The sequence below is a fragment of the Leptonychotes weddellii genome, chromosome 6 (assembly GCF_054177405.1).
Source record: "Leptonychotes weddellii isolate Sample4059 chromosome 6, ASM5417740v2, whole genome shotgun sequence".
NCBI lineage: Eukaryota > Metazoa > Chordata > Mammalia > Carnivora > Phocidae > Leptonychotes > Leptonychotes weddellii.
This window is the reverse complement of record NC_138374.1, coordinates 78,095,974-78,109,868: the sequence shown is the minus strand read 5'-3', so window position 1 is coordinate 78,109,868 and position 13,895 is coordinate 78,095,974. Positions and strand designations below refer to the sequence as shown.

Sequence of the window (13,895 nt, the reverse complement as noted above, 5' to 3'; positions counted from 1 at the left end):
TTTACACACCACCTCACATCCACGCTGGCTCGCCACCTTGAAGCGCTGATGGGATTCTCACTCCGTTATTTCCCCAGGTCATCCCTGGTCTAAATAAGACCAGAAAAGTCTTATTTAGAATTTTCTATAATCATCTTTACGTTGAGAGAAGCAGTTTGTTACCTGTTGTGAGAGCTGCTTACTAGCTAATTCATAAACGCTAACCAGCTTTCCAGAGAGTGATTTTGCAGATTTGAAACCAAGTGAAAACAGCATAATTTCAGTAATCATTTGATAATGGGGGGCCATCATTGCCACAGGGCGAAACAGAGACTTTAAGTTATCTGGGAGTTCTACTCGACCTTTGTACCTTAAGAGGGTAAGAAAAACAAAGAAACGACAAAAACAAAAAAGCAGTTTTTCAGTTTTCAGGTTTTCTGAGGAGGAACCACACAATATCGTTTTCCCCAGAATAATCCTGTTCGCTTCCTACGTGACCTTCATTTGGGAAAACAAGCGTATAAGACAGTTTCTATTGTACTTTTCATCTCAGGAGCTTCCCCCTCTACCGACTTTTCTTTCTGTGCCTCCTCCCACAGTGCACCTCACATCAGGTTGCTCCTGCCCCGACTGTCACCACGTTCTCTCAACAGGTGTTTACTGAGCCTGCCCGGCCTCCACTCCTTGTAACCACCAAGTTCCCTTCCTTCTGCTACTCTCCGCTTTTTTGTCTGTCTCCTTTGTGACCAGCAGCTAACCTTTTCCTTTCTCTCTGGCTATTCCTGAAGTGAAAATGTCCCTCAGTCAGAAACTTAATGTGAGACCACCCATGTGGACGAGTATGGAGCTGTAGCTGTTTATAAGTGTGCGGGCAGAGGAGGGAGTCAAGTGGTGGCGGTGAATGGTACATTACAATGTCATACAACTGAATCATGGCTAACATCTCAGAAAACGACTTTGCCTCCATTCCTAACTTAGATTAACTGATGCTTACCCAGGGTTCATGGTGACAAATACTGCACAAGACATGTTGATACGAATTTCTTTTCCTTCCAGTACAAACCTACAAGACATTGGAAGGGGTTCAGAATGAGCACCCCCCAAAATGTGCCACTTCATTATGTGCATTATTTTTAGCTGAAGACAATGAAGGCCCAAAAGACTCAGAAAGAGCTTTTTACCTCCCCCCTTTAACTGTTTCTAAGAGTTTAGACAGAGGAACGGGTCTAGAAAGACAGCTCTCACCAGAGACAACTACAGAGAATATGGGCCGGGTGTGGTAAGTTGTGGGGAGCTCAGCAGGCCCGTTCATTCAAATTCCTCTCTGTCCCGCTGTCTCTGCAGGGCACGACAAATATTTGTTCACCAAACATTTACTCTTTCCAGTTCCCTGTGACTTCTCTTTCTTCCCTTTGTAGCCCCAGGCCCCTTCCCCCTTCTCCTTAGCTCAGGATGGCATACAAACCTTAATTGCCTGTCTCTGAACCTCTCATATCTGTGTGAGGCTCATGTATGTACACAATTAACCTTTTCTCCTGTTAATTTATCTTATGCCAATTTAATTAATAGACCAGCCAAAAGAACCAAGACAGGTAAAGGAAAAATTTCCTCCCCTGTCCATTATAGTATTCATTACTAAGAGAACTGTTTTTTCTAAGTCAAACTATGTTAAAACAATAAGCGAGTTTGGGAACGTTCCTAAGGCTGTGTTACACTTAAATCCAAACAGCACATGCTGGGAAAAAAATAATTTTAAAAGGGGAAAGAAGAGGGTCATCTTGAGCCAAAGTTGTGAGCCCTGCTGGGGTTCAGATTTTTTTTTAAAGATTTATTTATTTATTTGAGAGACAGGGGGAGAGAAAGTACGGGTGGGAAGGGCAGAGGGAGAGGGAGACAGAATCCCAAGCAGACTCACAACCCCCTGAGATCAAGACCTAAGCCAAAACCAAGAGTAGGATGCTTAATCGACTGTGTCATCCAGGTGCTCTGGGGTTTCAGATTTATTTGATCATGTCTAAAGAGTTTGTGGGGCCTAAGGCCAGAAGGCAACCACCTGAATGACCTGACTGAACAGGGAAAAGAATCCAAGGAGACCCTCGGACACAGAATTCTCCCTGGGTGACACCACAGAGCAAAGGGTGGCCATGGCACAGAGTTCTTGTGTTAGCACACAATGCAGCCTGCCCCCAATTCCCCAATCAAATAATTTTGGGACCGCTGTGAAGTAGCACCTTGGCCTGGAGATTAGGGTCCTGTTGTCAGCACCAGAGATAGGGGCCATGGAGAGAAATGCTCTGGTGACCTTACGGACAGGTGAATCCAGTGAGGGTGGTCGAAGCTGGAAAGGAAAAATACTGGGAACAGAAGCTGAGGACTCCCTGGACAGAACAGAGGAAAGCCTGGCAGACAGTGAGGCGCATTTGAGAACTGGTGATGTGTGGCCTCCTGTGACCCCCACTTACACCCACAGATGTGTGAGCCTTGCGACACTGACTCTCACGGTGGGAACAAAATCCTTGAGAGTAAAGCCAGAAGTGAGCATCCATTAGCCTGAATTAGAAATATGGGTGGGGGTGGTGCCCAGCTGGCTCAGTCAGAGGAGTGTGTGGCTCTTGACCTCGGGGTTGTGAGTTTGAGCCCCACGCTGGGTGTAGAGATTACTTAAAAAAATAAAATTTAAAAAAAAAGAAATATTAGATCCTAATAGAAATTTTACACCCACAAATTCAATTATGCCCATAAAGTAAATCATGTGAGTTCCTGAATTTTTCTGAAGAGAAAAAAATTTTGCTTAGATTAGTAAATGTTAGTAATCCTAACATACAAATATTATTTTTACAGGATTTTTAAAAAAATAAAAGTATATTAATTCAGAGTAATGGGATAAGAGAGGCTTCAGGTATGTGGCCAGTATAATTTGTTTTTTAAAAAGCTGTAGAATTAAAGAAAAATACTTCAGTTTCTTCAAGTGCAACATCATAACATGGAAAGGTACTAAGGGAATTTAAACCCCGAAGTAAAAGTAACTGGATAGATCTGTGACCTGTCCTGGTGGCCCAGAGACCGTTCCAAGGCTGGACGGGAGCCTGGGTACCCTAGGCTGGCATGAAGGTTAGTTACATATGTTTGCATGGTACTTGCCCAGCAAAGGAGACATCCAAGATGTCATTCCTTTTGGTCTGTGTTTAGAAAGAAAACAACACCCAAGCCCTTCTTGGAGAAGAAATATCGAACATTAAGTGACCAAACACATCCACCCTGTACCTGACAGAATAGCTGTCTTTTGCTGCCTTGATTGTGAGGATCTGTGACGCAATCACCGAGAGGACCTGCACATCAATCCAATTGAACTCATCCAAACAGCACCACGCACCTGACTGCACCAGTCCAAAGAAGAATTTTCCCATTATCTTGAAAACAATTACACGTGGGTGAAAGCTTTCCGTAGGCCTGGGCTCCGTGCGGCTCCGCAGTTTCCCTGAGGCCAGTGCACGCCCTCCCCGCCCCCCCTCCCCCAGCACACTGGGCACAACCACGGAGCGCCCCTGGCAGGTGCAGGGCAGCACGGCCTGTCCCCCAGCATGGGGAACCTAGTGATGCCTACGTGCCGGCAGTTGAAACCAGCAGAACGCTGTAGGCCCAACACAACACATGTGGATGAATACGGGCGAGGGAATGTCTGCTCTCGGGGCAGAGCGGGGAACACACACCAGAGCCCCTTGGGCCCAAGACACAGAAGCCGGTTCTTCCCACTGGCTGTGGGAATCAGGTCGTGTCTTGCCTGAACATTTTGATATTTCATTTATCATGGGGTTTCTGGCATTAATTTTGATTCTAAAAAAGTATTGCATTAAAAGATAATTTATCTTGATTAGCAGGTTTCTTGGCTCCCACTCCACTGCTCCCAGCCCTGCTCACCCCACTGGAGGGCAGTTCCCAGGGAGGAAACTAGGGACCCTATGTCTTAACAATACTCATCCAAACAGCTGATTTATGTTTATTGATATTTTTAATGTGCTGAGCACAAACTGAAAACGCAGGATCTCACAGGTAATGTGCTTTTAGCTGCCAATACAATGACTGTAATAAAAGGTAAATGGTTTGACTTAACATGCACAACAAAATAAATGGGAGTGTTTCGAAACTTTAAGTAAATCTGTGACCGGCACAGAGGTACAGGACATTTCAATAAATATTTCAGAATGTTATGAGCTATGTCTTTGGTAATATGCCACCAAAACAAAGTAAGGCTGACATAAAATTGTAATCATCAATACAAACCCTGACTCAAATTTCTGTGTTAATTATAATAGCCTCATTGTTCTTAATGATTACCTTTTCAGTAAATAAAAGTATAGGGTTAGAACTTATAAAATAAACTTAGATTAATAGAGCAGTACTCTATTTTTTTTAATAAATTCATGTTCCATATCAGATTTTGTTGGAAAAATCCCCCTGTCAAAAAGTTTGAAAACCACTGTCTTAAGAAGTAGTTCAGTTGCATAAAAGCAAATTGCATAGTGTTTTAAGTTTCTATTACATTCTAAGTTTCTATTCTATTAATTTAGAAGAATTAATAGCATTTACAGTTCTGTTAATACTTAATGTCTAAGGGAAATATTTTTCTTGTTCTTTCAATCCTTAATAAATTATTTCTTTTACGTGCACAATATTTTTTTCTTGCATGTATATGAATAAGCTTTACCTTATAATCCAAATCCTCAAAACAGTTGAAGACCACACAATGTTTGCCTAAGGACTGAGAAACAAAGAAATTATTTTAAAAGATCTCTTGAATTATGACACAAAATACTAACACTAAAACTTCCAGAGTAATGCCTTTACTCTTTTGAGAAAACTGCAATTTCCAGATGAATTACATACCAAATTTAGAAATTCACAAATCTTAGTAGAGTATAAATGCACATACACTATTAGTTAGGTTGATTAGTGCGTGGAACACTAAAGTCATGTTTTTAAGACACGTAAATGAATAAAAAACTAAAAAAAAGCATTTCAATGATGTCGTTCCAGGACATCCAACTATATCTTCCACTTTCATCAGTTACTTGTCTCTCCCTGTGTCTGTCTATCACACACACACACACACACACACACACACGACCCCAGGTTGAAGTCTGTGTGTAGCTCAAAATCACCCATAAATGAAGGGCAGGATGCTACCATTCACTCATCAGTTAGCACAGTCAAATCCCAAGTAAACAGAAGCATACTTGGCCTACAGAGGTCCCACATCCCAGCACACAGCAGACATGTAGTGACTGGATGAATTACATGACTTAACAAATGTGGTAAGGTGTTTGTTAAAAGTTACGAACATCTTAATAGCAGGAATGGTGTAAATTTAAGATACTGTTAAGGTTTGCGTGACCAGAACAACCAGTATTTTTGGCTACCGAAGCACTTACTTTGGCTAGATCTTTGACACTCTCCGTTTTGCCCGTGCTGGCAGGGCCCACAGGGCAGCCTCCAAGATTCAGGAGCAGTGCTCCGGTGAGGGTGAGCCAGCACCTGTTAGTAAGGGGCGTAACAACCAACCGGGGAGTGCAGCCCAGGTACTCGTAGCCGTACGTGAAGCTGGCATCTCCTTGAGACACGTAGCACAACTTCTGTTTGTCATTCCATTTATACTGCAAATGCCTGAAAACAATATTGTAAGTGTGCATATTATTTGGGCAAAATTAGTTTTAGTTTTCACATGTAGAAACATAACAAAGATTAACTGGGATGTTGACTAAAAAAAACAAAAACGTTAAAACAAAATGAAAAGCGCTATGGACAGTTCATCAGTGACGATGTTAGACATGAAATATTAGAACTCCGAATCCTACCAGCATGAGAGCAATGTCCCCGCGAGGAAAACGGTCTCGCGGAGTCCTGCTGCTTTGCTGTGATGTGGGCACCGCACAAACAGAGGATTTATACAAGAATCATCCCCAAGAAGTGTATTATGGTTTTCAATAAAGATGTGGCTCAGGCATTGTTCATTATAACCAGGATCCTGACTACAAGGGTAACTCAGAGAGATGCTATTGTGGTATTTATCTTAGGAACACTGAGAATCGTGTGGCTAACCGTAAGTTTTCTCCTCTATAAGGGTATGAGTAAAACTTGCAACCCAGTTGTAGCTTTAGAGTATGTATTCTTTTTCCCCAGATTTACAGAGATATCGACCCAGACCTTAGTGTTAGTTTAAGGTGTACAACATAATGATTTGATATATGCACATACTGTGAAATGATCACAACAGATTTAGGTAACATCTATCATTCACATAGTTATGAATTTATTTTTCTTGTGATGCCATCATTTAAGATCTGTCTTAGCATCCTTCAAATATACAATCAAGTATTGTTAACTATGGTCACCACACTATCCATTACATCCCCAGAACTTATTTATCTTGTAACTGGAATTTGTTACCTCTGACCTCCTTCATCCATTATCCACATCCCCTGCCCCTAGCCTCTGGCAACCCCAATCACTTCTCTGTTTCTATGAATTCAGTGTTTTTGGGTTTCACATATAAGTGAGGTCACACATTGTCTGACCTATTTCATTTAGGATAATGCCATCAAGGTCCATCCGTGTTGTAGCAATTGGCAGGACTTCATTTTTTATGGCTGTGTGATATTCCATTCTATACATGTACATTTTCTTTATCCATTCATCAGTTAATGAACGTCTTGGCTATTATAAATAATGCAGCGATGAACATGGGGTACAGATACCTTTTTGAGATAGTGATTTTACTTCACTAGTGAAAATACGAAGAATTGGAATTGCTGGATCATATGGTAGTTATAGTTTTAATTTTATGAGAAAATGCCATACAATTTTCATAGTGGGTGCACCAATTTACATTTCCATCAATGACGTATAAATTTCTCTTTTCTCCACATCCACACCAAAATTTATTTCTTGTCTTTTTGATAATAGGCATTCTGACAGGGGTGAGGTGGTATCTCATTGTGGTTTTGATTTGCATTTTCCTGATGATGAGAAGTGCTGAGCAGTGTTTCCTGCACCTGTCGGCCATCTGTATGTCTTCCTTGGAATATGTCTATTCAGTTCCTCTGCCCATTTTTTAATCCAAAAAAAATTTTTTTTGCTATTGAGTTGTAGGTGTTCTTTATATATTTTGGATATTAATCCCTTAGTGGATGCATGGTTTGCAAATATTTTCTCCCATTCAGTAGATTGCCTTTTTATTTTCTTGATGATTTCCTTTCTTGTTCAGAAGCTTTTGGTTTGATGTAGTCCCACCTGTTTACTTTTGTTTTTGTTTCCTTTACTTTTGATGTCAAATCCAAAAATTATTGCCAAGACCAATGGCAAGTTTACTGCCTTATGTTTTCAAGTAAGAGTTTATGGTTTCAAGTCTTATGTTCAAGTCTTTAATCCATTTCAGTTGGTTTCTGGGAGTGGCATGAGGTAGGGGTTCAGTTTCATTCTTTGTGTGGGGATATCTAATTTTCCCAGCATCATTTATTGAAGACACTGTCCTTTCCTCATTGTATATTCTTAGCTCTTTTGTTATATATTGGCCATATATGTGTGGTTTTATTTCTGGGCTATTCTGTTCCATTGGTCTATGTGTTTGCTAATGCCATACTGTTTTGATTACTACAGCTTTGTAATATAGCTTGAAATCAGGAAGTGTGATACCTCCAGCTTTGTTCTTCTTTCTTAAGACTGTTTTGGATATTTGAGGTCTTTTGTGGTTCCATACAAATTTTAGGTTTTCCTATTTCTGTGAAAAAGGTCACTGGAATTTTGAGAGGTTTTGCATTGAATCTATAGATGACTTTGGGTAGCATGGGCTTTTAACAGTATTAACTTTTTCAATCCTCAATCATGGGTTGTCTTTTCATTTATTTGCATCTTCTTCAATTTCCTTCAATAATGTCATAAGAGTTTTAAGGTATAGATATTTCACCTCTTTGGTTAAATTTATTCCTAAGTATTTTATTCCTTTGGTGTAATTGCAAAAGGGATTGTTTTATTTCTCTTTCTGATAGTTCATTGTAAGTAGATAGAAATACAACTGATTTTTTGTATATTGATTTTGCATTCTGCAACTTTACTGGATTCCTTTATTAGGACTGTCAGTTCTTTGGTGGCATCTTTAGGGTTTTCTACACATATGTCATCTGCAAAGAGAGAGAGTTTTACTTCTTCCTTTCTAATCCGCATGCCTTTTCTTTCTTCTTCTTATTTAACTGTTCTAAGATCTCCAGTACTACGTTGAATAGAAGTGGGGAGAGTGGACATCCTTGTCTTGCTCCTAATCTTAAAGAAAAAAGCTTTCAGCTTTTCACTGTTGTGTATGATGTTAGCTGTGGGCTCCTCATATATGGCTTTTACTGTACTGAAGTAAAGGAATGATAAACTAAAGTAAAAGCTATCTGCTATCCTAAGACCCAGGATTTGTTTTATGATTCAAGTACTAAATCATCACTTAAATTTTAATTTCCAGAGCTTTACTCACCCTGTTATTCTTCCCCTAGAACAGGGGTTCCCAAACTTGCCTGATTTACTGCACCTGTAGTATATCAGTAATTTTTTTCTTGATTACCTCAGTCAAAAGAAATACTTCACAGTTAATTTCATTAATTTTTAGGCCCAAAGCAGTTTAAAGGTATTTTTGTCTTAATGAACTTGGTAGCTTATTTTTAAAATATATACAAATAAATTGAAAAGAAATGAAATTTTTATTTCATTCTTGAATAATCACTGTTACTTACTAATGGGATGTGTGTACCTGTCGTGCACTGCACAATTTCTCAAACCCTAGAATCAGATAGGATACTGTTAATTTTGTTTCCTATACCATGTTTTCATTTAGTGCTTGCTTTTTTATCAGAGCAACTGCCCAAAACATAGCTTTGCAAGAATAAGAAATCATCATTATGATGATTCTAATGCTTAATGGTCTAATGTTAAACTTGTCAACTACTTTGAACTACAAGTTTGCTTGGTGTCTGACACATGATACATATCCCTCTGAGTCCTTCAAAAGTTTAAAATGTTTTGCAGTGAGAACTCAACTCTTTGAGTTCCTATGGGGCCTTAGGGCACTTTGGCATACAACTTGGGAACTGTAGCCCTAGAATCATAGATGCTCACAGAGTTGATTAGAATCATGTCTTTCCTATTTTACTTTTCTAAGTATGCTCTTCCACCTGTCATTTTCACTTTCAAAGAGAGTTACTAGAAAGTAATAATGACATACTGAACTTTTGGGTGATGGTTCATCAATACAGCATATTTCTTTGGCAATTAAAAGTGGTATACAGTTATACTTCTGCAGTAAAATGAACATGTGAATATATATTAAATATAAAGTATTCAGTAAAATTCAAGTGGTGTTAGTCAAATATATCAGCCTCTCTGCTCCCTTTTCCCTAGAGTTTAAAGGAAATTGTCACATCTAAAATAAGGAAATTTATACTTGTGCAGAATTTCTTTAAAAATTAACTTTTCTTGAGAATCAAAGACCTTATGCAGTCAGGACAGTTATTTTTCCACGAACAGAGGAATCTTTAGGAAAAAAAAAAACTCAGAAGTTTGAAACTTCACATTTATCATAGGAATCTTATGCTTGCTCTCCTCTTCTCCCCAGGGTCAGTGGCTCTATTTTCCTACAGCTTCACACTTGTGGTGTTTCATATATGAAATATATATGTATGAGTATATACTATACCAGGCTCCTGGTAGAAGAAAGGAAGCTCTGAGGTACAGAACTGGCTAGAAATGTTCTCTGGTTTGTTTCCCAGTTTAGAGTATTCCAGAACGGACAGCACACAGGGGAGAGTCGAGGCCTGAGGGAGGGCTGCACTCTGGCGGAATGATGGGAGGAGCGAAGCCGATCCAGAAAGATGAAGGAAGTTAAAATGAAGGGAGGGACAGCGGAAAAGAGAAGGAAGAAAGCACAGGCATAGGGGACTCAAACTGACACAGTTTGCCCAGAATTTCTATAAATCCCAGAAAATTCAAAGGCAGGTTTGACAAAATTTGCGGTAGAGAATGAATCTACCTAGAGCTGGCTGTGTGACGAGTTATTTTAGGCAGAGTCGTAACTGGGATCTACTTACCTCGTCCACTCAAAATCGCCCGCACTGGAGATGCCTTTCAGCAGTAAATCTCTCACGATGTCTCTGCAGTGCACGCGGAGCGTGAGCAATGCTCCCAGGACAACCTGTGTGCGGGAGTTATTGGTGTCCAGCGCCACCAGCTCTGCAATCTCTTCTAGGTGATGGATCACGCCAGCATGGACCTTCTCCAACTCTGCTCTTGAATGAGAACTCACGAAACTTTTGATGCAATCATTATAAAACATGATCTGGCTCTGAAAAATTAAGATAGAAAGACGATCATTGAAAAATAAACTTTATAAATTAAACCAGATGTTTTCATGATGTCTGTGTGTGGTGTGAGTACGTTTGTGTGTGAAAGAGAACTTACACATTTGAATGTATTTGAGAGTTAGACACTGAATTTGATTAATGCTCGTGGGGCCTTATTTTTTAATAAATTGAAATATATTTACCACCAATAGTTCTACTTTTGAAATCAGATATTATTAGCCATCATCACTAGACTGAGTAATAACCCAGGATAGTAATAATGGTAGAAAACTCCAGCATGAAATTAGGACTGTGTGCTGAGCAGAACCCAGAAATACTCTTCCTAGAATATGTCGTCTGTGATAATTTTCAGAAAGTCTGTAGGACTTCTGTTATTTGATCCATCTTTGAGGCTCTCTCCCTATGTGCCAGAGTTGTTTTAAGAAGGCCACTGGCTTAATGTCACATTGACCTGGGAGTCAGTGGAGGGGAATACGTCGGGAGGCTTGTAGGTTTCTGGCCCGTGATTGGGTGAACTGTGATTTCGGTCCCTAGGATAGTACCTACCGAAGGAAGAGTGTGCTGGAGGTGAAGGGGCACAGTGAGTTCGTCTTGGGATTTCATGAATTTGAAGTGCCTAAGGCTATAAAGAAATAAACACTGGAATATTTAGCATAGGGTAAGAGGTATAGCGGTGGGACTTTTTTCCAGAGCAAGGTAAAAGGGGAGAGGATGTGGAACCTGATGCATCAGTCCGTGTTCTTGGCTGCATGCAGCAGAAACCAACTCTGACTTTCTGAGAGGATGTGGCAGATTGACAGGAGGCGAAAGGCCGTGGCTTGGGAAGTGGGCAGGAGCGAGTCTGGGCCAGGCGGCAGGAACCAATGTCATGGCCACAGCACAGAGGAGTCCGCTCAAAAGCCACTGCCCTGCTGCGTTTGAAGCATTTATTCAAGAGTCACAGCCTCACAGAGAGCATCTGATGGGCCGGGTCCCCTTGCTAGGCTGCGTCAGTGTGGGCTCTGGGGAGGTGGGCTATGAACCAGATCTTTCTTTCCTTAGACAACTAGAAGGGAAATGTCCACTGTTGTGGCTTGGATAAATCCGCACTGAAATTCTCAGTGGCCAGAACATTCAGGCACGTTATCATCCCCACCCCCGCAGTGCTCCACATGCAGAAGCGCAGGAGAAGGGGACATTGTCAGTGGTGCACTGGGATGGGAAATTAGCAGCAGGCTGGGCAGACAGGGGAGGAAATTTGGTAAAGTCTGTTCAATGATTTCAGTTCAAGCCGCTTCTTATTGGTCAGCATATTTGGAGGACCAGGGACCTGGGGATGATCTTCTCTTTGTAGAGCAGATCTGATTATCTGGATGCCTGGTCAACCACAGAAATGTCCAGACTGATTCATCATCATTTTGCTGCCTTTGTAGACAACAGCTTAAACAAGTCCTCGCAGCTCAGGATCTTCAAGTATTTTATCAATATTCAGTCAAATGCACGACGAAAGGGACCGGGGAGATTGGACATCATTATTTGTGTGCAGAATCCCAGGTGATCTGAACAGAGACGTGAGAGTTGTGGTGGGGCAAGGCACAGTGAAAAGATGTGATGCTATCTTTAAATTTAATAGAGTCAAGTCTGCTTTACAAACACTTGATGATGGTACCTCATGGGGCTGGGCTCCATCAGGGCAGGAGAACCACTGTCCCCAAGTGCGTGGGGACTCTCATCACCGACAGGCGTAACAGACTTTTCAGACCTCTCCAGAGCATTTTAACATGACAACCGCTCACTATCTCCAGAGGAAAGTCAGTCCAGTTCACCCTCTGCTCCTGTAGCTTCCAGGACGCCTCTGGCATTGTCCTTCATGGAGCCCCTTCCTTCGCCTGCTTGCTAAATGGGGGATGTCCCCTGGGGTCTACCCTCGTCCTTCTCTCATTCTACATGGTCTACAGGGGAATTCCCTACTGTCCTGGCTTTGACCACTACTTCACGAGCTCTCCAAAGAACCCCGTGTTTTGGCTTCCTTTGCTATCACACACACCTCGTTTCTCTTCCTCCTTTGCGGTCCAGAACAGTGACACTTGGCAGAATGAAGGCTCCCTGGAAAGACATCCTTGAGCAAATCCCCAGAGTCTGTGCCGTTGCCACCTGACATGGCAAAACGGACTTCACAAGTGTGATGAAATCAAGACCTTCAGATGGAGAGAGTATTCTGGGTTATCTGAGTGGGGCCAGTATGACCGTGTGTACCCTTAAACCTGGAGAACTTTTTCTGCCTCCGAGCAGAGGGAGGTTTGACTACAGAAGAGCAGACAGATGTAAACACGGCTGGCTTTAAAAATGAAGGCATGCCAGTGGCCTCTAGAAGCTGGGAAAGAGAAGGGAAGGGACTCTGCCCTGAGCCTCCAGGAAGGAATGCAGCCCTGCCGACACCTTGATTTTAACCAGCGACTCCAGGGAGGACTTCAACCCACTGCGAGATAACAAACGTGTGCTGTTTTAAGCAACTAAGTTTGTGGCAACTTTTTAATGACAGCAATAGACACCAAATACAATGCAATAGAGGGATATCCCTGAGAAAATAATTTATGACTTATTTTCATTCAACATTTTATTATGAAACAATTTTAAAACCATAAAAAAGTTGAATTATAAAACAAACACCCATATACCCACCACCTATATTCTAACTAATTTTTTGTTGTATTTACTTTCTCACATATCTGTCCGTGTATCCATCCATCCGTCCATCTCATTTTTTGATGCATTTCAAAGTAAGCGACATATATCAGTACCCATTGTAATGGTTTATTTCTAAATCTTTGCTTTCTTGGCAGAATAGCCACAAACTAACTCACCACCATGAGGACCACTTGTCCTGGATGAGACACCACCCATGTAGAAAAAGCCTGGCAGCTCCAGTCTTCGACCCCTTGACTTACAAACCTACAAACAAAACATTTTATGTCTATTATTACGTGTAATCATACTGGCCATTTAATGATCAAGCATGACAACATCACGAGGGGATTTTCCTTTAGGATCTCTGGTTTTTTAATTCTAACTTAGGTATATGTGTATGGGACCAAATGCTAGAGTTGTTAGAACCTTATTCATTCATGCATAATGCGTATTCCTTAAATTTCCCTTTAATAACACCAGTACTTCTCCAATAGAGCCACTGAGTTTCTGGGGTGGTAAAACTAGAAGGGGGAGATGGTACGTATTAGCTTTGAATTTCTAATACTAGCAATGACAAAATCAGTATTTAAAATAATTTGAAACCATCAAATGAATTTTAGCAGTAAAGCCTTGCATTTAGCTTTAAAAATTAATCATAAGGGGGAAATACAAGTCAAAACCTCAATGAGATACCACCCCACACCAATCAGAATGCCTAAATTTAACAAGTCAGGAAATGACAGATGTTGGCAAGGATGTGGAGAAAGGGGAACCCTCCTACACTGTTGGTGGGAATGCAAGCTGGTGCAGCCACTCTGGAAAACAGTATGGAGGTTCATCAAAAAAGTTGAAAACAGA

The 13,895-nt window shown here is 41.0% G+C and overlaps 1 protein-coding gene across 1 annotated transcript in view; it reads right to left on the bottom strand.

The window, feature by feature from the left end:
* DNAH14 (dynein axonemal heavy chain 14) overlaps window positions 1-13,895 on the bottom strand; it is a 305,056-nt gene that overhangs the window by 176,966 nt on the left and 114,195 nt on the right. Inside the window, exons 25-31 of the mRNA XM_081823173.1 lie at window positions 13,214-13,301; window positions 10,098-10,351; window positions 5,409-5,640; window positions 4,685-4,738; window positions 3,244-3,389; window positions 974-1,042; window positions 163-349 (exon numbers count right to left, since the gene is read on the bottom strand). Coding sequence (XP_081679299.1) covers window positions 163-349; window positions 974-1,042; window positions 3,244-3,389; window positions 4,685-4,738; window positions 5,409-5,640; window positions 10,098-10,351; window positions 13,214-13,301 — 1,030 coding nt within the window. The remainder of the gene's footprint in view (window positions 1-162; window positions 350-973; window positions 1,043-3,243; window positions 3,390-4,684; window positions 4,739-5,408; window positions 5,641-10,097; window positions 10,352-13,213; window positions 13,302-13,895) is intronic.